This window comes from Delphinapterus leucas, chromosome 1 (genome assembly GCF_059928025.1).
Source record: "Delphinapterus leucas isolate spDelLeu-1000000601 "Yukka" chromosome 1, BTC_Dleu_Yukka2, whole genome shotgun sequence".
In the NCBI taxonomy this organism is placed as follows: domain Eukaryota; kingdom Metazoa; phylum Chordata; class Mammalia; order Artiodactyla; family Monodontidae; genus Delphinapterus; species Delphinapterus leucas.
Genome location: NC_143129.1, coordinates 165,369,214 through 165,393,841, shown reverse-complemented (window position 1 = coordinate 165,393,841; position 24,628 = coordinate 165,369,214). Strand labels below are relative to the sequence as shown.

At 44.2% G+C, this 24,628-nt stretch overlaps 1 protein-coding gene across 3 annotated transcripts in view; it reads right to left on the bottom strand.

The window, feature by feature from the left end:
* Positions 1 to 23,782, bottom strand: part of SPOCD1 (SPOC domain containing 1) — a 31,181-nt gene extending 7,399 nt beyond the window's left edge. For 2 of the 3 annotated variants that reach the window (XM_089897144.1, XM_022575002.2), the window contains exon 1: positions 1,106 to 1,183. In XM_089897144.1, the coding sequence (XP_089753270.1) occupies positions 1,106 to 1,168 (63 nt within the window). In that variant the 5' untranslated portion in view covers positions 1,169 to 1,183. Of the gene's footprint in view, positions 1 to 1,105; positions 1,223 to 1,329; positions 1,490 to 2,247; positions 2,339 to 2,660; positions 2,722 to 2,875; positions 2,918 to 3,369; positions 3,566 to 4,578; positions 4,614 to 21,284 lie in introns of those variants that run through there. The other variant, XM_089897143.1, reaches the window with a different exon arrangement.
* Between the last annotated feature and the right edge of the window lie 846 nt (positions 23,783 to 24,628).

Here is a 24,628-nt window from a genome sequence, read left to right as displayed (position 1 = left end):
TCTAACAACCCCGGGAGGACAGAAGCCCTGTCCTCCCAGCAGGGTTGGCTTTGTGGGCATGGACTCCATGCAGTAGCTCAAGGCCCTGCGCCTAGAAGGGTCCCATGCTAAATACTGCCATCATCTTGAAATTCTTTTTTTTTTTTTTCTTGGCCGCGCTGCCCGCATGCGAGATTTTAGTTCCCCAACCAGGAATCGAACAAGTGCCCCCTGCAGTGGAAGCACAGAGTCTTAACCACTGGGAAGTCCCTGAAATTCTTAATCATTGAACAAAACACCCGCATTTTCATTCTGCACTGGCTCCACAATTTACATAGCTGGTCCTGGTCGCCCACAGTGCCCGGACAGAAGCTCAGAGTGGACAGATGCTCCTAATGGATTCCAGTTATTAATTCTAACCAGCCCAGTGTCTGTCAGAATAAGGGCCTTATTGCCCTAGCCCACACCATAGGCCCTGCTCCCTCGATCAGTCCCTTTCTCACTGGGGCACCAACAAACATTATGCAAGCATCTCCTGAAGCTGGCTCAGTGCCCACACCTTCCCTGCCCCTGTGCAGTTCCCCCTGGGAGAGAGAGAGACCCATGGACGCAGGGTGTATGGGGGTGTATCTGTGAACTGCTGGAGGCTGTGGGGTTCCTCACTCAGCCTGGGGCACTAGGAAGACTTCCAGCCTTTTCTGGAACTTCTGGGGCTGGACTGGAGCAGGGTCATCACACTGGGTCTGTGCCCCATGGATGGCGGATGACAATCCTGGATTCCAGACTCTGGGCCAACATCCCCAGTCCCCCCACCCCCCAGCCCAGCTCCATAGAAAAGCAAGTGGAAGACAACACCCCCGGGGGTGTCACCTCTCTACTGAGCTCTCCATCTCCAATCCCCTTCATTTCTGCCTCTTTTCCCTTCTTTTTTGGTGGGGAGAGTCTCTCTGACTCTCTCCCTGTCTGCCCGATCTTTCTGTTCCCTCGTTTCTGTTTCTGTCTGTCCTGTGCTCCCCTGTCTCATCACCTTTCTCCTCACTCTTTGTCTCTGTCTCTCCCGCTCCATCCTCGGGCCTCCCCCTCCCCAAACCCCTTCTCCATGTCCTGACTTGACCCAACAGCTCACCCTCTTTTCCTCCTGGTCCCGCCAGCGGGCCAGCTCTTGGGGGGCCAGCTGGACCGAGCTCATCCGCACCAGGCCGTGGGGGCTGACGTCTCCGTGAACCACTTTGAGAAACAGGTCCTGCAGGGGCAGGGGCTGCACCACACCGCTTGGAGAGCCCCACCCAACATCCTGCCAGGGCTTCCCACCTCTGAGGGGGACGCAGCCCAGCCCGGAGCCCCACTCACCGGGTTCCTGGGGTCCCGCAGGTTGAACAGCAGGCTGCGGTACTTGTTCTTGTAGCGGCCGTCGGTGGCTTGTGTCAGGTCGAAGAGGGCTGCCTCGATGCCGGCAGCAATGCCCTCCACGGCCTCCTCACTCAGCGCCAGGTCTGGGCGCTCCTGAAGGCTGTGGGGCACAAGGGCAGGGCCAGGGCACCGAGCCCGAGAGGGAGACATGGGTGGAGAGCAGGGTCTGGGCCAACTCTGGTTTCTATTCTGAACATTTTCCTACAGGAACCCATTTATTCTCCCCCCAACTCTGTGAAGAAGAGGTATTATCATTCTCCATTTACAGATGGGGCGACTGAGGCTCACAGAGGATAAGGGGCTTGCCTGAGGCCACACGATGAGTAGAAAAGTAAGATCGGATTGCTCAGCCCCTGCTCTATCCCTGGCCAGTAAACTGGGGTATGGAGGGAGTGGAGGAAGCCTGGTGGGGGGAGGGTAAGGCATTGGTCAGGGGAGGGGATGGAGCCCTGGCCCTGGATGTAACCCTGAATCTGCTACTGACTTGCTGTGTGACCTTTGCAAAACGCTGTCCTCTCTGGGCCTTGGTCTCACCATTAGTAAAATGACAGCTCTGTGCTCAGATCTCTGAGATAGTCCCAACACAGAGTCTCACTGTGTCTGAAAGCATTTGCTGTGGGCGACATCCACGAGGACCTGAGCAGACACTGAGAGCTGCAGCGGCTTAATGATAAAGCACAACCCTGAAGCCAGAGAGACCCAGGTTCAAACGTGTGGGCAAATGACCTCACAGGATAAAATGGGGTTATTCGTACACACAGAAGCCCTTAGAACACGGCACAGCCCTGGGAGGTGGTGTGTGTGAAGGCAGCCCTTCAGGATGTCCTGGATGTCAGGGAACGCGGAACAAGGCCTTACCGACTCCACAGCGCCTCCCGCATGGCACGGACCACAGTGCCCCGTACCCCAATATCCAGGGGTAGCTTCTCCTGTTGGGGCTGAAGCTGAGCTGTGGGGAAACAGAGTCTCTGGCGCCCAGTGGATGCTCAGGGGCAAGGGGAGGGGGTGACTCAAGGCTGAGGGGCTTAGGCAGGCAAGGCAAGGGTCCCACCCTCAGAGACCCAGGGCGTCTAGGATGTCTGTCTGGGAGCCGAGTCCAGGCAGCCAGCGGTCCCCACCCCTTTGGGGAAGGACTACAGGCTGATTGCGGGTGGGAGAGGAGAGGAGTCTTAGCAGGGGCTGGGGCCCAGAGCTGGGTGGGAGCCCCCTGCATGCTCAGCAGTCCCTAGAAGACAGACGGCTGCTGAGGGGCACCCTCCACGGCCCCTCACCTGAGTCCTCTCCCTGCGCCTGCTCACCAGGCTCCTCCTCTTCAGCCTCCACTGGGCCACACTGTAGGGGAGGGGTGAGGACCCGAGGCCTTGTCCCCAGGTGCAGCCTCCCAGCCCCAGGGGGACCCTGCTTCCCCAGTCACCTCCCCAGTCCCACATTCCCCCTACCCGTGCTCCAGGGAGGGATGCCGCGTGGCCAGGGCAGAAGCACTCACCCCCGGACACTCAGCACCAGCCTCCTGAACGGGAACCCCCTCCTGCAACAGAATGAGGATGTGGAGAAGAAGGTGGAGCCCCTGGGCAGAAAGGAATGACTCCTCGGATGGTGGAAGGGGTCAGAGAGGCCACCAGAGCCCCATGCTGTCCCCCCTGAGGGAGGTGGCTAGAGGATCTTGGGATGGCAGGACATGAGGACAAAGGTCAACAACTGCTCTCTCCCCAAATGCATGGAGGCCCAGCCCCTCCCTCCCTCCTCTGCTCCGGTCAAGCTCCTGAACTCTGCAGTGCAGGAGAAGGAATGCACAGCCCACCGCCTGGGGGCGGCCAGCCAGCAGAGGTCTAACTCTGCCTCTGGCTATTACGTTCTGTGTGACCTTGTGCAAGTCACAGCGTCTCTCTGGGCTGCAGCACCATCTCTGTGAATCAGGTGTGCACATGCCTCTCCCAACAGGATGAAGGGACCTCCCAGTGTAAAGAACATCTTCTGTACCTGGCACCCCGCGGGGCCCCGGGCCATGGGCCTTTCCTTCAATCTGGGCCTCTGGACAGGTGAGGCTGAGTTGACCTCCATCATGTCCTCCAGAACCTCCAGCTTTGGAGGCAGGAGCCCCCCTGCCTGGCCGTAGCCGATGGCCCCCAGGAGGTGGATCACTGCCCCAGAACCAACCTGCCAGGGGAGAAGAGCCCTTCAGAGCACTAACCTCACCTGCAACTGTTTACTGTCCTCGCTCTTCCCCGCTGAACTGTGCTCTTCCCCGCTCTTCCCCGCTGTACATGCTCCATGAGGACAGGGAGCATGTACGTCTTAGCCCCCACTGTATTCCCAATGCCCAGAAAAGGCTGGCACAGAGGAGGGCTCTATAAATGTTTGCTGACTGCCTGGCCTCCATCCCAGGAAAGAAGCCTGTCTTCATTCCCATCCTCTCGGCTTCCCCTCTCACTCCCAGCCACGTTCAGAGTTACCTGGACCCTGTACTGAGACCCTTCTCACCCTTCTGACCAGAGATACATCTTACCAGGGAGCCATATCCTGTTCTGAGCCCACCTTCTCTTCCTCAAAGCTCTGTCATGCCCCTTTTCCAGGGTCACTGACTTGCCTTTTGCCCTGAAACAGCCACGTGGCGAACACGTCCAACACCCCCTCTGAAAGCCTGCTGATCACCCCTCTATTGCCCCTGAGAGGAAGCCCTTCATGACCATTTCAAGATGCAGAGTGGTTCTGGGTCTTCTAATGAGCTATAGAATCTCTCCTGCTCCCCTTTTTGCATTGGCTGCCAGGAAGCTTAGTATTAACTTTAAGCCTAGACGTTGTACCTTTCCAGGATTGGGGGGTGGGGTATTGTAACAAGATTTCCCCTTCTCCTCCCCCTTTTCTTGCTTTCTTTAGACTTTAACCCATTTGAGTGTGTTTTGATTCTTTTAATTCATTACAAACCACAGGGAATTGTTTTGAAAGTAGATGGGTCTAAAAAGTAATCCTTGAATGAATGATCATGAATGGTCAGGTTCCAAGGTTTGGGGGAAAATAGAGGTCTGAGATTCACGTCATAGGAAGTGGGGAGTACTAGGAAGCTCCAGAGGAGGGCAGGCTGGGGCAGGGGGCTGGGATCGTCTCTGGGGAGGACCCCTCCCACCCCACCACACCTCAGGAGAGAGAGAAAAAACAGCAGTAATAAAAAGGAAAAAACCTACGTAATACACATGCTTCACCCCATGGGCCATTTTCATTGCCTCCTTGGAGAGAAAGAAGAAACAGACATTAGAATTCAGAGGACCCAGTGACCCCACTGCAGGGAATTCACAAGAAAATACACACAAAGGTGAAAGGTGTACATTCAGTGTTCACTGGGTTGGCAGTTATAACAACAACAAAAAAATTGGGTACAATCCAGTGTCCATCAAAAGGGTAATGGTTAATAAATGGTTACATATCATACTACGGATTCTAAGTGGCCATTAAAAAGAGTGAGTAGTAATAAAAAACTACCATTCATCAAGGGCTTATAAAGCAGCTGACCCTGGAAGAAGCATGTCATACATGATCTTGTTAAGGTCTCAGAACAACACTATGAACTATGTACTATTTCCATCCCCATTTTACAGATGAGGAAACTGAGGCTCAGAGAGGCTCTGAAAAGTCCCATAGCTACTAAGTGACAGAGCTAGGATTAGAACCTAGTTCTGTCTGACTCCGAAGCCCAGGCATTTAACTGCTGGGCTATGTGGAGAGCACTGAGAGATATGGTAAGATTCATGGAAAGATGTCAAGCTGTATTGTTTGGAGAAAAAGAAAGAAATAGGTTATGAAGCAGTATGTGTTGCATAAACCCATTTATGTAAATATATATTTATAGATGCATAATAGAAGTTACCTCTGGGGAATGAAATTCCAGGGGGATTTTCACTTTCTACTTGTAGACACTTGGGTATTTATGTTACTCAGAATGAGCATGTGTCTCTTTTATAAGCACAAACATACTTTTTAAATTAAAAGACAAGTTCAGAACAATGTGTGTAGTGTGCTACCATTTGCTTTAAAAAGAGAAAGATTTTTTCATTGTATTTGCTTGAATCTGCATGAAATATCTCTGGAAGTATCCACAAGAACTTGATATCAGAGGCTTCCAATAGGAAAGGGACTGGGAGTTGGGAAGGAGACTTTTCACTTTTTTTTTTTTTTTTTTAACCATGGGAATGAATCAGCCTTTCAAAAAAGTAAATTGAGATGGGGGGAGGGGGTGGCAGAGGGAAAACAGGGGACATCTGGGAAGGAAAACAGGAAAGAGATTAAGAATAGTCCTTCACAATTTAAAACCTTTTGACTGGCCCCTGTTCTCAGGGGTCCACATACCAGTGGACCAAACAATAGGCAGCAGAATCAGACCAGCAAAGTCTTTAGATACTGGACTTATTAGACAAGAATACAACATATGTATGTATGATATGTTTAAAGATATGATATGTTTAAAGATATGTATGATATGTTTAAAGAAATAAAAGGCAATGTCGAACATATGAGTGAAGGGCAAAAATATGTATTAAAATATTATATATATATATATAAAATCTGAAGGGCAGATTTGGTTGGGCACAAAACACGACTTCTGGAAATAAAAATATGATAATAATAACTATTAAAATTTAAAAGTCAATATATAGGTTTAATAGCATATTAGACACAGCTGAAATAAGCTAGTGAACTAGAAAATAGACTTAAAGAAATTATACAAAATATTTACAACACAGAGACCGTGAAACACAATCAAAGAGACACAAAGGCTAGAGCGAAAGGACTAATATCACTCTGGAAATAAAGTTCCAGAAAGAGAGAGGAGAGAATTGAGCAGAGGGAGTATTTGAAGATAGACAGCTAAGAATTTTCTAGACTTGATACAGGACGACAATTTACAGATTCAAAAAGCTCAGTGAATTTCAAAAAGTTTAAGTAAAAGTAAATCCACACCTAGACACATCATAGTGAAACTGCTCCACACCAATGATAAGGAGATCCTGGGCTTCCCTGGTGGAGCAGTGGTTAAGAATCCGCCTGCCAATGCAGGGGATACTGGTTCGAGCCCTGGTCCGGGAAGATCCCACATGCCGCGGAGCAACTAAGCCCGTGTCCACAACTACTGAGCCTGCCCTCTACAGCCTGAGAGCCACAACTACTGAAGCCCGCGAGCCACAACTACTGAAGCCCGCACACCTAGAGCCCATGCTCCACAACAAGAGAAGCCACTGCAATGAGAAGCCCGCGCACTGCAACGAAGAGTAGCCCCTGCTCACCGCAACTAGAGAAAGCCCGCGTGCAGCAACGAAGACCCAACACAGCCAAAAATAATAAATAAAATAAATTTATTTTTTAAAAAGAGGAGATCCTAAAAGCATTGAGAGGGGGAAAAAAAATCTAACACTTTAATAGCACTGAAAATGTGCTACCACTGTTCTGAATGCTTTCCTTGTTAGTTCACTTAATCCTCATCACAACCCTGCGAGTTAGGTACTGGTACCATTATTGCCCCCATTTTACAGAAGAGGAAATTGAGGCACAGAGAAGTTAATCAGCTTGCCCAGTGTCATACAGCTAGTAAACCAAAGATCTAAGATTTAAATCCTGACAGTCTGATTCCAGAGGCCACACCTTTAACTGCTAACGCTATAATGCCTGCCTCTCACAAAAAGACATTCTACCTACAAAGGAATGGTAGTTAGACTAACAGCTAACTTGTCAATAGTAATATGGAAGCAAAACATAGTAGAATAATATTTTCAATATGCTTAAGGAAAATATCAATTGTGCACCCACCCAAAATATTTTTTGAGAATGAAGATAAAATAAAGATATAACTGATTTACAAAACAGAAATAGACTCACAGACATAGAAAATAAAGTTACGGTTACCAAAGGGGATAGCAGGGGCAGGGAAGGATAAATTAGGAGTTGGGGATTTACATATACCCACTACTACATATAAAATAGATAAACAATAAGGACCTACTGGGTAACTCAGGGAACTATATTCAGTATCTTGTAATAACCTATAATGGAAAAGAAACTGAAAAAGAACAGATTCAGTGAACTGAGTCACTTTGCTGTACATCTGAAATATTGTAAATTATACTTCAATTTTTAAAATGGTTTAAAAGAAAAAATAAAGATATCATAGAGAAAACCAAGAGAGTTATTGTTTTTCTTGATAATTTTATTTTTCTCAATAAACAAAATGTTAAAGGATGAACTTGAGGCAGAAGGAAGGAAAAATGATCCCAGATATAAAAGCTGAGATGTAGAGAGGAATTCTGAGCAAAGAAAATGATAACTATGTTGTTAAATCTAAACGAACACTGATTATATGAAACTATAATATTTGTGTAATTTGTGGGATTAAAAAAATAACTTAGGACCAACTTACTAGATAACAACAGCACATAAATTGGGAAGGTGCATGCTTGGAACTAAAGCATTCCCAGATCATCATATTACTTCAGAGGAAGATAAAGACAGTAACTTCCTTTATACTTTGATAGGTCAGGTATTTGTGTTAACATTTCTACAACAGCCACCAAAAGAATACAAACAGGGCATAGAGGGATAAAAAGGAATAAGAAAAAGTAATCAATGTAAAAGGAGGTAATAAAAGGGAGAAAGTATATAAGAAAATGCAGGATATATGCAAAGCACAAAATAAGACAGTAGGAATAGAGTCAAATAAATCATAACTACAACAAATGTAAATGGACTAATATTTCAGATTAATGCAAAAATTATCAGAACTTTAAAGAAAGGAAACCCAATTATAAGACACTTATAAAACCTATTTATGAAACACAACAATGCAAAAAGGTTAAGAGAAAAAAATGGAGTAATATGTGAGTCGGCAAATACTAACCAAAATAAAGTTTTGTAGCTACACTAGTCTCAGACAAAACGAATTTTAAGGCAAAAAATAATTAGAGGCAAAGACCTCATTACATAATGATTAGCAATTTCACCAGAAAGCTATAACACCTCTAAATGTATAAGCGTCTAATAACATAATCTCAAAAAACATAAAAATTGACAAAGCTATGAGGAAAAAGACAAAACCACCACTATAACATGAAATTTTAATGTATTTCTCTAACTATTGCTAAATCTAGCTGACAAAATAATCAGTAAGGATAAAAAAGATTGAATGAAAACAATGAAGAAGCTTAATCTGTGTACATATATAGAACACTGTTCTTAATATACACATTCTTTTCAAGTATACATGTAACATACATGAAAATTAAGCACAACCTGAGCCATAAAGCAAATCTCAACAAATTTCAAAAGACTAGTATTTTTTAGACCAACACTGCCCAATTAATTACAAATGTGAGCCATAGGTGTATTTTTAAGTTTTCTAGCCACCTTAAAAAAGGTAAAAAGAAACAAGTGAACTTCATTTTATATTTTACTTAACTCAAAATATCCAAAATATTATCATTTTAACTTGTAATCAATAAAAAACATTATTAATGAAATTTTAATTTCTTTTTTTCAGTGACTAAGTCACTGAAATCCTGTATGTATTTTACACTTACAGTACATCTCAATTTGGACTGGCCAGCTTTCTTTTTTTCTGCCGCGCCACGCAGCATGCGGGATCTTAGTTCCCAGGGATTGAACCCACGCCCCCTGCATTGGAAGCATGGCGTCTTAACCACTGGACCACCAGGGAAGTCCCCTGGCCAACTTTCAAGTACTCAGTAGACACAAGTGGATAGTGGCTACCACATCAGATGACTCAGATAAAGATCACTTTCTCAGACCACAATATGATTAAGTTAAAAAGCAATAACAAAAAGAAAAACATAGAGAAAGAAAGTAAAGAAAGAAACTCGTATGAATGGAAATTAAGAAATACACTTCTAAATAACACATAGGCCAGGGACTTCCCTGGTGATCCAGTGGTAAAGAATCCACCTTCCAATGCAGGGAACGTGGGTTTGATCCTAGGTTGGGGAACTAAGATCCCACAGCCGAGGGGCAACTAAGCCCACGTGCCACAACTACTGAGCTTGCGCACCTCAACTAGGGAGAAGCCCATGTGCCACAAGGAAAGATCCCGCATGCCTCAACGAAGATCCCGTCTGCCGAAACTAAGACCCGATGCAGCCAAAAAATAAATAAATATAAAATAAATAAATAACACATAGGCCAAAGGAAAAATTTAAATAAAAGTTATGAAATACTGAGAATTGAATGATAATAAGAAAGACATATATTAGAGCGTGTGGATGGAGCTAACATCATCATTAGAGGTTCCTTTATAACTTTAAATGACTATTAGAAAGGAAAAAGATAGAAAATTAATGAACTAAACATCATTCTTAAAATATTATAAAAATAAGAGAATAAATGGAAAGAAAGATGATACTGAAAACAAACATATAATGGAGAGGATCCACAAAACCAAAAATCAGGTCTTTGAAAAGACTAAAAAAAAACCAATTCTCTGCCTAAGGAAAAGAGGGAAAGGACAACAAGACAATATTTAGAATGAGTAATCATGAGTGCACAGATATTAAAAAGATAAGAGGCTATTGTGAAATACTTTATGCCAACATGCAAGTAGATCTGAAAACTCAGATTAAATGGATACAATTCTAGAAAAATGTAACTTACCAAAATTGACTCAAGGAAAAAATTTTTTAAACTGAATAAACCTACAAGCATAGAATTAATTGAATCAGTAGGGAAGGAATCATCTTCCCTAAGGAAAACACCAGTCGAGACTTCTTTTTTTTAACCAGTGATGCTACCGAAATGTTCAAAGAACAAATAATTCCAACTTTATACAAATTACTGCAGCAAATGGAAAAAGGGAAAACACTCTACAATTCATTCTATGAGGCTGCAAAACTGAATACCAAAACCTCACAAGGACACTATAAGAATAAATCATTTCAGGCCAGTTAACTCATCAACAGAAATACAAAATTTCCAAACCAAATATTATCAACATGAATTCGGAAAACATAAAAAAGATATAACATGATCAATTTTGGGTTTATTCCAGAAATGCAAGATTGACTTAATATTTTAAAAACCCAACTCATTAAATTAACATTAGTAAGAGAATAAAAATCATATTATATCAAAAAATGCAGAAAATATACTTCTTAAAATGTACTGTCCATTCAGAATAACAAGCAGGTCAGGAATAGAAGGCAGCTTCCTTAACTTGATAAAGTATCTATATAAAAACAGAGCAAACATCACACTCATGGTGAAATGATGACCACATTCCCTTTGAAATCCAGAACAAGACAAAGTTCCCTGTTACCCTATTACTACTTCTATTCAATATTATACTAAAGGTCTTAGCTAGCACAGTAAGGAAAGGGGGTGGGGGAGATGTAAGAATTGGAAAGGAAATAACAAAACTCTCATTATTTGCAGGTTATATGACTACCTACATAGAAAACAAAAAAAATCCTAATAGGTAAATTGTATAAATTAATAAAAGATTTCTGCAAAATCAATTGCATGTTATATACCATCAATAGTTAGAAACAGCAATTTTTAAAAGTTACCATTTTATAATACATAAAAACATAAAGAAATAAAATCAGACAGTATGTGCTTTCTGATGGAAAGACCACACCACTACCTAAAAAGCAGTTGGCCCCAAAACTTTGAATCCAAATCTAATCAAAGCTCCAGGTTTAACCACCAGTTCATAGAAAATACAGAAGACAGAGGAACAGGTTTCACTATAACCACAGCGATGCAATAAGCTACGGGAAAAACAACCTAGTTTCTTCAAAAATGACTGCAAGAAAAACAAGATTGGAAACAGACCTATACGTTAAAAGAGGCTTACAAGGCATATCAACCAACTGCAACATGTAGATTTTACTTAGATCCTGACTTTAAAAAGACAAAGTATAAAAATAAATTATCATCTTTATGAAACTATTGGAAATTTGGATATTAAACAAATATTTGATATTAAGGAATTAAGGTCAACCTTTAGAGAAAATAATGCATGGTTGCTAGAGTTGGGTGATGAGTACAAGAGATTTCATTCCAGGCGCCGGTAATTTTTTTCTGTGAAGAGCCAGAGAGAAAATATTTTAGGCTTGCTGGCTATACAGTCTCCATTGTAATCATTCAACTCTGCCATTGTGGTAGGAAATCAGCCATGGACAATATGTTAACAAATAGTTGTGCCTGTGCTCTGATAAAACTTTATTTACTAAACCAGCTGAGGTGACCAAAGCATGGGTGATAACTTGCCAACCCCTGCTTAAAATTCAATCTACTTTTACATATATTTGAAATTTTCCATAACAAAAAATTATATATAGATACAGTATTTAGGAATAAATCTGAAAAAGATATGCAAGACTTTTATATGCAAGAACGTATAAAACTTTATTGAAAAACAATAAAGATGATCAAAATAAATGGAGGAATATACTATGTTCATAGATTGGAAGACTCAATATTGTAAAAATGTTAGTTCTGCTTAAAATGATTTACAGGTACAGTATATTTCCCATTAAGATCTCAACAGGTTTTTTCAAGTGTGGAAATTGACAAGCTGATTGTAAAATTTATGTGAAGGAGGAAAAAAAGTAAGAGTAAAGATCCTCCTGAAAATAACAAAATTGGGAGACTTTTCTTGCTAGATATCAAGAAGTATTAATAATTATAATTATATATTATAATATAATTATTATAATTAATTTATTATTAATTATAATTAATATAAAATATATGCATAAGGAAAGAAATTTTAAACAAGATGAGCATAGGGAGAACAAAACCAATCCCACATATATGGAGACTTGATTTATGACAGGGCTGGCATTGCATATAACTGGAGAAGGACAGAATTTTCAGTAAATGGTGTTGAAACAATTGGGTATCCATATAAAAAAGTGATATACCCCATATCACTCACAAAATCAATTCCAGGCAAATTATAGACCTAAGTGTGAAAGGAAACACAACACTACATAGAAGAACATCTTCATGACCTTGAGATAGGAAAGAGATTCCTTAAAAAGATTATACCTATTAGGATACATATAAATTAGGATACATTAAAATTAAGAATTTCTCCAGCAATTCTACCTCTTTTTAATTCCAATTCAATTCAACTTCCACTTCTGGGTATAGACACAAAAGAACTGAAAGCAGGGACTTGAATATTTGTATACCAATGTTCACAGCAGCATTATTTACAATGGCTAAAAGGTTGGAAATAACCTAAATGTCCATCAACAGATGAATGGATAAACAATATATGGTAAAGGCATACCATGGAATATTATTCAGCCTTAAAAAGGAATGAAATTCTGACGCATGCTACAACATGAACCTTGGAGACATTATGCTAAGTGAAATAAGTCAGTCACAAAAGGACAAATATTGTACAATTTCAATTATATGAGGTACCAAGAATAGTCAAATTCATAGAAACAGAAAGTAGAATAGTGGTTATCAAAGGCTGGGGGAAGGGGAGAATGGGGAGTTATTGCTTAATGGGTACAGAATTTCAATTTGGGAAGATGAAAAAGTTCTGGAGATGGATGGTGGTGATGACTGCACAGCAACGTGAATGTACTTAATGTCACTGAACTGTACACTTAAACATGGTTTAAAAGGTATATTTTATGTGATGTATATTTTACCGCAATAAAACAATTTTTAATAATTAAGAACTTCTACCCATCAACAGACACCATAAGGAAAGCAAAATATGAACCACACTTTGGGAGAATATATTTGCAAAACATATAGCCGACAACGGAAGAGTATCTAGAATACATAACGAACTCCTACAGATCAGTAAGGAAAAGTTAAAACCAAAAATTTTTTTTGGCAAGACTTAACCAGAAATGACCAGAATGCATGCAAAGATTCTTCTTAGTAATAGGGAAATGAAAATTAAGACAACATTGAGACACCATAGCATATCCCTATTTTGGCAAAAATTGAAGTCTGATAATATCAAGTGTTTGTAAAGATGTGGAGCTACTGGAATTTTGCACTGCTGGTGGGAGTACAAACTATTTTCAGCCATTTTAGAAAACATCTGGCACTGTTTAAGTTGCATATGTGTATACTCTATAACCCAGCAATTCCACTCCCAGGAATATTCCATGGAGCCACTCTTGCCCACGTGTACCAAGAAACATACAAAACTGTTCATCATAGCAGCACCATATGTAATAGCAAAAAACTGCAAACAACCCAAATGTCCACGTGGAGTCAAGGAATAAATAAATTGTGGTATATTCGTGCAATAGGATACTTACTGCCAATACTTAGGATATGTGTGAACTTGGGAAAGTTACTTAACCTCTCTGTGCCTCAGTTTTCTCATCAGTAAAATGGGGATAATACAAGTATCAACCTCATAGTGTTAATGCAAAGATCATTATCATTATTCAAGGCTCTTAGAACAGCGCCTGGGACTCAGCAAGCTCTCTCTATAAACTCTGATGTTGTTAAGTTTCCTTGGCTCCTGCCCCTGAGAGAGTCTCTCCCGGTACCTGACCAGACTTCAGTCTCTCCATTTCCCTTTAAGCAATGTTGTCCTCGATGATCTTTCCCACCTTCCTTCTCCCCTCTTGACCCCACCCCACCTACTGCTCTGCTCCTGCAATGCTCCAAGCTGCTCCCTGTCTCTGTACTTTTGCATGTGCTCTGCGCTCTTCCTAGTATGCCCTTCCTACCTTCTCTGCCTGCTGCACACCCACTTCCTTTGCCCAGATCCAGCTCCCACAGCCCCCTCCTGTGCCCTACCCTACCTCCAAGCCCTCCCACACACCCCTCCCTAGGGAAGACTCAATTGCTCTCTGGGTATCCAGAGTCTGCTAGGTGTCAATCTGAATCTCAACTCTGGTTACTTGTTTGTCTCCCCACACTGGACTTTGAGATCCTGGAGGAGCACTCCCTGTTTGCTGAACAAATAAAGCCCCATAAAAATCTAAGTCCCTTAGCCAGGCCTTTAGCATCCTGGCTCAGTGCACAGAGTGGAACTGAACAGGCCTGGATTCAAATCCTGACTCCACTGCTTACTTACTGCACGACCTTGAGTGAGTCACTTAGCTTCTCAGAATCCCAGTTTTCTTAATCAGCAAAACAAGGGTATTAACACTGACTTTTCATGCTATTGTGAGGATTAAACATGAGATGATGACCTATGCGAAGCTCCTGGTATACAGTAAGCACTTAAAGAGCTATTCTTAGGCTGTCCATCTGCTGGAGACATGCTCCTCCCTCTCACAACTCCTGATGCTTCGTAGCTGCAGATGGGGTACCTGAGTGTGGGAGCCTAGGTGGGGCCGGAGGAGCTGTGTGCCTCCCGAGCTGTGACAGGCAGAACAGGGGACACTGCCAGAGCTGCCCTCCCCATGTCCCCGCTATCCCATCCACTGAGTGGCTCCAGACCTAACTGACCACCGTGGGGATCAAATAGAGAAGAAAATGGCACTTCAACCAACTTCCCCACCCCCCCTCTAAGAGTCTCTATCTCACACCAAAAGAATACAACACAGCCAGCCTCTCATACCAGATTCCCAGCAGTTCTGGGGCCCAGCTGATTCCCACATTTCATAGAGGAGGCAACAAGATTCAGAGAAGAGACATCTCTCGCCTAAAGTCACTCCGTGGTAAGAAGCAAAGCCTGACCTTGAACCTGTCTATCTGCCCCTGACACGAGCCAAGCTGCCTCCAGGAGAAGGTGCCAGGGCCCTCAAAGGGGATGCAGATCAGCTGGGCACTATGCCCATGCTTGCCCACGCCCCACTCAGCCCTGTCCTCAACCACCTGCCCGTCCCTGTCACAGCCCAGCCTCAATTCTTCTCCTTCAGCTGGCACCAGTTGCCGTGGCAACAGGTTGTTTGGGAAGCTGTGGAATGATGGGGCTGTGCCGCAGAGTCAACGGATGGGGCCTGGAGGAGAGAGCAGCTGTGGGCTGCTTCTGGTCAAGGTGGGCAGGAACCTGGCTCCACCACCAAGCTCAAATACCCCCTCAAAACACTGCAGACCCAGGAATTCCAATTCCAGGCATCTGGCCCAAATAAATAATCTGAAATGGGGAGGAGCCAGATGCACAGGAGTGTTAACCCCGGCAGTCCTTAAAGCAGGACAAAATTGTATACATCAATAACAGGTAACATGTTTTAGTTTCTTCTTGTACCAGGCACTGTGCTAAATACTGAACACACATATGTGTCGTCTCATTTGCTCCTCACACCACCCTATGAGGTTAGCACTTTTAATACCCCCATTTTGCAGATGAGGAAGTTATACTCAGAAAGGTGAGGCCGCTTGCCTAGGTCACATTCAGAGAGTGGCAAAGCCAGGACTGAATGCCTGTCTGTCCGCCTGTGAGCTTTGTGCTCTTAACTTACATGACAGTGGTAGGAAATGAGAAGAGGAAGACCCAGCCCATCCTCTGGTCCTGGCAGTGCCTGTAGACCGCTATGATGCAGGGTTCAGGGAAAGCACAGATTTGCAAAATTGTATGTACCAACTGGGAAACACCTTCGAATACTAAAGCACTTGAAAATTAAAGTGTAAGTCCCAGAACAATGAGGCATGGCATGAACCTACTTATATATAAAAAGGTGCCTTCAATATACAGATGTTCATATATGTATAGAAGTTATAAAAAGGAGACTGGAAGGATGCTAACCATTAACAGCAGACAAAGGGCAATTGGGCCGGGAGGTATTAAACAGGATTTCCTCACTCTGTGTTAACAAATTCATTGTAAAACAATTTTTTAATACCTAAAAAATCAAGTTATAAATTGTGACATGGGGCTTCCCTGGTGGCACAGTAGTTAAGAATCTGCCTGCCAATGCAAGGGACATGGGTTCGAGCCCTGGCCCAAGAATATCCCACATGCTGTGGAGCAACTAAGCCTGTGCGCCACAACTACTGAGCCCACGTGCCACAACTACTGAAGCCCGCACACATAGAGCCCGTGCTCCGCAACGAGAGAAGCCACGAAAATGAGAAGCCTGTGCACCACAATGAAGAGTAGCCCCTGCTCACCACAACTAGAGAAAGCCCACGCACAGCAATGAAGACCCAACGCAGCCAAAAATAAAAACAAATAAATAAATTAATAAAAAAAATTGTGACATGCATGATCCCCTTTCTAGGCAAAGAAAAGACATATATGCAGAGGAAAAAAATGGAAGAAAGGACATATATCAAAATGTCAACAGGATGGAACAGGATAGAAAGCCCAGAGATAAACCCACACACATATGGTCACCTTATTTTATTTTTTTAATATTTATTTATTTATCTGGCTGTGCTGGGTCTTAGTTGCAGCACTCGGAATCTTTGTTGCTGTGTGTAAGATCTTTGTTGCAGCACGTGGGATTTTTAGTTGTGGCATGCAAACTCTCAGTTGCAGCACGTGGGATCTAGTCCCCTGACCAGGGATCGAACCCAGGCCCCCTGCATTGTGAGCACGGAGGCTTAGCCACTGGACCACCAGGGAAGTTCCAGGTCACCTTATTTTTGATAAAAGAGTCAAGAATATACAATGGAGAAAAGACAGCCTCTTCAATAAGTGGTGCTGGGAAAACTGGACAGCTACATGTAAAAGAATGAAATTAGAACACTCCCTAACACCATACACAAAAATAAACTCAAAATGGATTGAAGACCTCAATGTAAGGCCAGACACTACAAAACTCTTAGAGGAAAACACAGGCAGAACACTCTATGACATAAATCACAGCAAGATCCTTTTTGACCCAACTCCTAGAGAAATGGAGATAAAAACAAAAATAAACAAATGGGACCTAATGAAACTTAAAAGCTTCTGCACAGCAAAGGAAAACATAAACAAGACGAAAAGACAACCCTCAGAATGGGAGAAAATATTTGCAAATGAAGCAACTGACAAAGGATTAATCTCAAAATTTACAAGCAGCTCATGCAGCTCAATATCAAAAAAACAAACAGCCCAGTCCAAAAATGGGCAGAAGACCTAAATAGACATTTCTCCAAAGAAGAAATACAGATTGCCAATAAACACATGAAAAGATGCTCAACATCATTAATCATTAGAGAAATGCAAATCAAAACTACAATGAGATATATCATCTCACACCAGTCAGAATGGCCATCATCAAAAAATCTACAAACAGTGAATGCTGGGGAGGGTGTGGAGAAAACGGAACCCTCTTGCACTGTTGGTGGGAGTGTAAATTGATACAGCCACTATGGAAAACAGTATGGAGGCTCCTTAAAAAACTAAAAATAGAACTACCATACGACCCAGCAATCCCACTACTGGGCATATACCCTGAGAAAACCATAATTCAAAAAGAGTCATGTACCACAATGTTCAATGCAGCTCTATTTACAATAGCCAGGACATGGTAGCAACCTAAGCGTCCATTGACAGATGAATGGATAAAGAAGATGTGACACATATATACAGTGGAATATTACTCAGCCATAAAAAGAAACGAGGGCTTCCCTGGTGGCGCAGTGGTTGAGAGTCCGCCTGCCAATGCAGGGGATACAGGTTTGTGCCCTGGTCTGGGAGGATCCCGCATGCTGCGGGGCGGCTGGGCCCGTGGGCCGTGGCCACTGAGCCTGCGCATCTGGAGCCTGTGTTCCGTGGTGGGAGAGGCCACAATGGTGAGAGGCCCGCGTACCGCAAAAAAAAAGAAAGAAACGAAATTGAGTTATTTTTAGTGAGGTGGATGGACCTCGAGGCTGTCATACAGAGTGAAGTAAGTCAGAAAGAGAAAAACAAATACCATATGCTAACATATATATGGAATCTAAAAAACAACGTTCTGAAGAACCTAGGGGCAGTACAGGAATAAAGACACAGACATAGAGAATGGACTTGAATGAGAACACAGGGAGGGGGAAGGATAAGTTGGGACAAAGTGAGAGAGTGGCATGGACATATATACACTACCAAGCGTAAAATAGATAGCTAGTGGGAAGCAGCCACATGGCACAGGGAGATCAGCTCAGTGCTTTGTGACCACCTAGAGGGGTGGGATAGGGAGGGTGGGAGGGAGACTCAAGAGGGAGGGGATATGGGGATGTATGTATATGTATAGCTGATTCACTTTCTTATAAAGCAGAAACTAACACACCACTGTAAAGCAATTATACTCCAATAAAGATGTTAAAAAAAAAAGAATATTAACTGTATCTTATAACTTAACATATACTAGGTTCTAATAGAATTTTGACATTATTAATAAACCTTGTTGCAATTACAAAAAAAATGTCAACAGGAGATAGCTGTGAATGTTGGCATTATGGGGATTTTTATTTCTTCCTTATTTTCTACGATAAACACATATTAGTTTTTTCATTAAAAATTAATGTTTTTGAGTGATGTTTGCAAAGACAATGTAATAGCACTTCTAATGTAATTATAGTACCAAATAGTGGTAAATCACACAGGCAGCTCATTGGTTCCAGTTCTACTAATTTGTTGTTTGGTCTTGACATAGTCACTTTACCTGTCTGAGCCTCAGTGCCCACAACATTAAAATGGGTATACATCATTAGCATCTACCTTGTATGGTTGTTAGGAAGATGGAAGATAAAGAGCTCGGGAATATACCCAGCTCATGGTAGGCAGGCCAGCTGCTATTACTGCTGTGATGCTAGCGGGGAATGTGCACAAGCAAGCAGCCCAGCAAGCTCTCCAGACAGACTGCCTGGGTCTGCATCCTGGCTCTGTCATTTACCAGCTGTGGGACCTTGGGCCTATAACCTTACCTCTCTGGGCTTCAGGTGAAGACTAAACCAAAAGCACTTAGCACAGAATACATATTCAATCAATGTGATAAAAATTTAACTATGTGACTACTATATATAAAATAGATAACCAACAAGGACCTACTGTATAGCACAGGGAACTAACTATACTCAATATTTTGTAATAACCTATAAGGGGAAAGAATCTGAAAAACAATATATATACACATATATGTGTATATATATATGTGTATATATATATGTGTATATATATATATCACTGAATTGCTATGCTGTACACTTGAAACTAACATGATATTGTAAATCAAATACTTAAATAAAAATTCAACTATGTGAGAAATATACATCAAACACAGGTAATGCCATCTTCTGCCTTTGGTGTACCAACATGTTAGCTATGATTATTTATAAAATGACCAATATTACTATCAGTAAAAGAACAATGGAAAGGGAAGCAGTGAATACAGGGAACACAGCCAAGCACTGCCTCCCTTGCTGTGTGAGCTTAGAGAAGTTTGATAACTTCTCTGAGTCTCAGTTTCCCCATCTGGAAATACAGGGCTAATGCCTGTCTCATAAGGCTATTATAACACTCAAGGAAAAGCAAATTTAACATAAATGGATTTACCTTGTGCCTTATGCTAGGCATGTTAGTTTACACCATCATCTCATTTAACCCTCAAAACCAGGGGTCCTCATCCCCTGGCCAAAGACAGGTATTGGTCTGTGGCCTGTTAGGAACCAGGCTGAACAGCAGAAGGTGAACTGCGGCTGAGCGAGCCAAGCTTCATCTGTATTTACAGCCGCTCCCCATTGCTCGCATTACCGCCTAAGCACCGCCTCCTGTCAGATCAGCGGTGGCATTAGATTCTCATAGGAGCATGAGCCCTACTGTGAACTGCGCATGTGAGGGATCTAGGTTGCGCACTCCTTATGAGAATTTAATGCTTGATGATCTGAGGTGGAGCTGAGGCGGTGATGCTAGCACTGGGGAGCGGCTACAAACACAGATTATCATTAGCAGAGAGGTTTGACTGCACAGAGACCATAACAAATCAATTTCTTGCAGACTCATATCAAAACCCTATCAGTGAGTGGCAAGTGAAAATAAGCTAAGGGCTCCCACTGATTCTGCATTATGGTGAGTTGTATAATTATTTCATTATATATTACAATGTAATAATAATAGAAATGAAGTGCACAATAAATGTAATGCACTTGAATTATCCCGAAACTATCCCCTAACCCCGGTCCGTGGAAAAATTGTCTTCCATGTAACTGGTCCCTGGTGCCAGAAAGGTTAGGGACTGCTGCTCAAAACAACCCCATTGGGGCTTCCCTGGTGGCACAGTGGTTGAGAATCTGCCTGCCAATGCAGGGTTCACGGGTTCCAGCCCTAGTCTGGGAAGATCCCACATGCCACGGAGCAACTAAGCCCGTGCGCCACAACTGCTGAGCCTGTGCTCTAGAGCCCGTGAGCCACAGCTACTGAGCCCCCGTGCTGCAACTAATGAAGCCCACACGTCTAGAGCCTGTGCTCCGCAACAAGAGAAGCCACCGCAATGAGAAGCCCGCTCACCTCAACGAAGAGTAGCCCCCGCACCACAGGTAGAGAAAGCCCACGCGGAGCAACAAAGACCCAACACAGCCAAAAAATAATAATAATAATAAAATAAATTTAGGGCTTCCCTGGTGGCGCAGTGGTTGAGAGTCCACCTGCTGATGCAGGGGACACGGGTTCATGGCCCGGTCCGGGAAGATCCCACATGCTGCAGAGAGGCTGGACCCGTGAGCCATGGCCGCTGAGCCTGCATGTCCGGAGCATGTGCTCCGCAACGGGAGAGGCCACAACAGTGAGAGGCCCGCGTACCGCAAAAAAAATTAATAATATAAATAAATTAAAAAAAATAAAGTATAGGATGTGGATGTGTGTAGGTTATATGCAAATACTATGAAAAAAAAACCATTAAATTGGAATTAGTATTCCCTTTTTACAGATGAGGAAACAGGTTAAAAAATATTCCAGGGTCACTCAACAAGGAAGTGGGCAGAGATAAGATTTCAATCCAGGACTCACTGACTCCAAAAGATAATGATGCCCTTCCTGTCTCAACCTTTCAGACTCAACCTACCAGTTTGGGGCAGTCTCCTGGGCTGGATTCCTCTGCCTGGTCCTGGCTGGAGTCGTCTGGGCATCTGTCAGTGCCCTGGTCCTGGGCATGGGGCACCGGGCTCCTTCTCAACTGTTTAGCACACTTGGATCTTCTCTGCCCCGTGCATGGGCCTGAGCTAGCCTTGCTGGCTACAGGCTGCAGGGCAGCAGCGAGTCCGTGTCCTGGCATCCCCCCAGACACTGGCCGAGCCTTGACCTCCAACTCCTCCTGGTTGTGTGAGGTGGCAGGGCCATCACCACCGCCAGGCCCCACGATGTGTCTGGCTTCTTGCTGCTCTGTGGAAGCCTTTCCAGACACTCCCAGGCACAGTACAGGGCTCTGTGGAGGATCCCGGGCAGCTGGATGAAGGGACTCGCCTCCACTGGGCAGTGGGGACCTGACAGGGTCACAGGGGCTGCCTGGCTGGGTCCTGCCCTCTGCAGTGGGCAAATATTCAAACTTCTCAATCCCTGAGGCACAGCTCATCCAACTCCCACCTGAATCTCCAGGCCCACACCCAGTGTCCTTGCAAGAGAGAGGACTGCAAGGGCCTCCCAAGGACTCCACGTCAGCACCTTGGGGGGAGTCTCCCACAGACTGGGGTCTGTCCCCACCAGGGCTCTGACCAAGCCACAAGAAGTCATCAGCCCCCTCCTCATCCTCTGAGGGGGCCTCAGACCTCCTGCTTTTCTGTCTTGTTCCCACGGACACACTACAAAGATTCCTGGGCCAGCTTCCAGCTAAGATGTCGTGCATTGTAACCTGGAGCCGCTTGGAGGCCTGAGCCCTCCTGTGGGCAGGCACTGTGGGCAGCTGGATGTGGAGCCTGGGGCCGGGCACCGAATCCTGGCTCTCTCCCATAGCTTGCAGCCCCAGGACCACCAGGTGGGCCTTGGCCTCCAGGCTAGTCCCAGGAGCACCCACTACCTGGGAGCTGGCACCTTGCTGAGCCTCTTCCCTGAGGACCCTCTTCCTGCTGCCCACCCAAACTGGGGCCCCAGAGCTCTCTGCTGGCAGGTCTGGTGCCAGGCCTACCATGGAGTTGGTCTCTTCCATATCCTCCTGGAAAAGCCCACAGCTGTTGTGGAGCCTGAGAACGGGGTCCTCTGTGCTGGAACCCTCTGCAGCTGCCTCCTGAGACATGTCTGCCCACCGACAGGGACCCAAAGAAGGCAGGCCCTGTGAGGAGACAGAAAGGGACTTCATCACGGAGTGTCTGACCCGCCAGCCCACTCAGGACTCCAGGCCAGTGGGAACCTGGGAAGCTGCCTCCCTTACAGGTGGCACCTCCAGGTACCACTGATGTAAGCACCCCAGGTGAGGGAGGGGAGGCCTGTCTCCAAGCAGGGTTGAGCTACGGCCACCTTTAAGGTCTTCCCCTCTCTGGGAGTTCACACTTTTGCTTAAATGGGCCATAATAACAGCAGTTATCATTTACTAATTAGTTACTTCTGTGCATTATTTCATTTCATGCTGGCAGCCACAGGTGAGGAAACTGAAATTCAGTGACTCGCCCAAGGACACGCGCAGATAAGAAATGGAAGAGCCTGGATTCTCTCCCCAACAGAAAGCCCAGCCCTTAAACCACTCTGAACCAAGCAGACACGTAATGACGTTAATTCCCATCACCCTGACCGCCCCCCGCCTCACATCGGGCCGGGTGTGACAGATACTCCAGTCAGGTTCCCAGGCCTGACCCGGCAGTCCCCCACCGGCCTACACGCTCTCACCTGGGGTCTCTGGGTTCCACTTCTCGGGGTTCCACCCCCAACTGTAAAGGGCCTGAGAACACGTGAGGCGGGCAGCCCTGAGGGAGGGATGGGGGCGGAGTCTGTTGATACGCAAAGGGCGGTACCCCAGGCGTGCTGGCGTCCGTGTTCCGGCAGAGGACGCTCTCCCCCACCGAGGGCTTCCCGGAGGAGGTGCCTGGTGACAAAGGACCTTGAATGCCTACCTGCCTGCTTGCCTGCCTGCCTGAGAGTTTAAACTTGTTCATAAGGCGATGGGGAGTTACTGAAAGTGCCTGAACCTCTAGAGGAGTGTCAGAATCAGATCTAGATTTTTGCTCAATTATTTATTTTAATTATTGGTATCTCAAATATAATTCATATAGATGAGAATGCACACCCGATGCAATGCGCAACAGAGAGATTAGAAATAAAAAGCTAAAAATGTCGTCTCATTCCCCAGCTCTTGGGAGCAACCTTCCTTCCTTCCTTCCTTCCTTCCTTCCTTCCTTCCTTCCTTCCTTCCTTTCTTTCTTTCTTTCTCTCTCTTTTTAAAAAATTCATATAACTATGAATAATATACTCATGCCTCTGTTACTTGGTTTATTAATGTTAACAGTATCTATTGACTACCTGCTGTGTGATTTCATTAATCAACCTTTCCCCCTTTCTCTTCCCAGTTTTTTTTATATTTATCTTTTTTTTTTTTTTTCCATTGGTTGCTGTTACAGTCTTCTCTCTGTATGGCGGATTCGGTTTCCCAGCCCCCAGGCGTACCAAAATTCCCGAATGCTCAAGTCACTTATATCAAATGGCACAGGGGCTTCCGTGGTGGCGCAGTGGTTGGGAGTCCGCCTGCCGATGCGGGGAACGCGGGTTTGTGCCCCGGTCCGGGAGGATCTCACATGCCGCGGAGCGGCTGGGCCCGTGAGCCATGGCCGCTGGGCTTGCGCGTCCGGAGCCTGTGCTTCGCGGCGGGAGAGGCCACAGCGGTGAGAGACCCGCGTACCGCAAAAAAAAAAAAAAAAAAAAAAGGCACAGCATTTGTATATAACATATGTACCTCTTCCCAAATACTTTGTCATCTCTAGATTATTTATAATACCTCGTAGAATGTAAATGCTGTGTAAATATTTTGCATGTGCCCAGCAAATTCAAGTTTTGCTTTTGGGGACTTTCTTGAAAATTTTTAAAAAATATTTTCCATCTGACGTTGGTTGAATCCAGATCTGGAACCAGAACATATGGAGGGTCAACTGTATCCGTTTAAATAATAGTCTTAAATGTCTGTTTCTTCTTTAGATTGTATCTCTTGACTCTCCCGTGTGAAATGAATAACTTCCCTTGATTTCCCCTCCCCCCTTCTGCCTTCCTCCATCAACTCAACCTTAACTTTTGCTTTAAGGTTGTTAGCATGTACATTCTCTCTTGTAAATATAATTCAGTTTGCCATACTTTGCCTGTATGTATTTCTTAACATTGAAAACCAAATGACATTTATAACATTATGACTATGTAAATACTTTCATTTCAGAACCAGGGATTTGATAGACCTCACTGAGAGGGAGATGGAATTCCCCAGCACTGAACCTATGA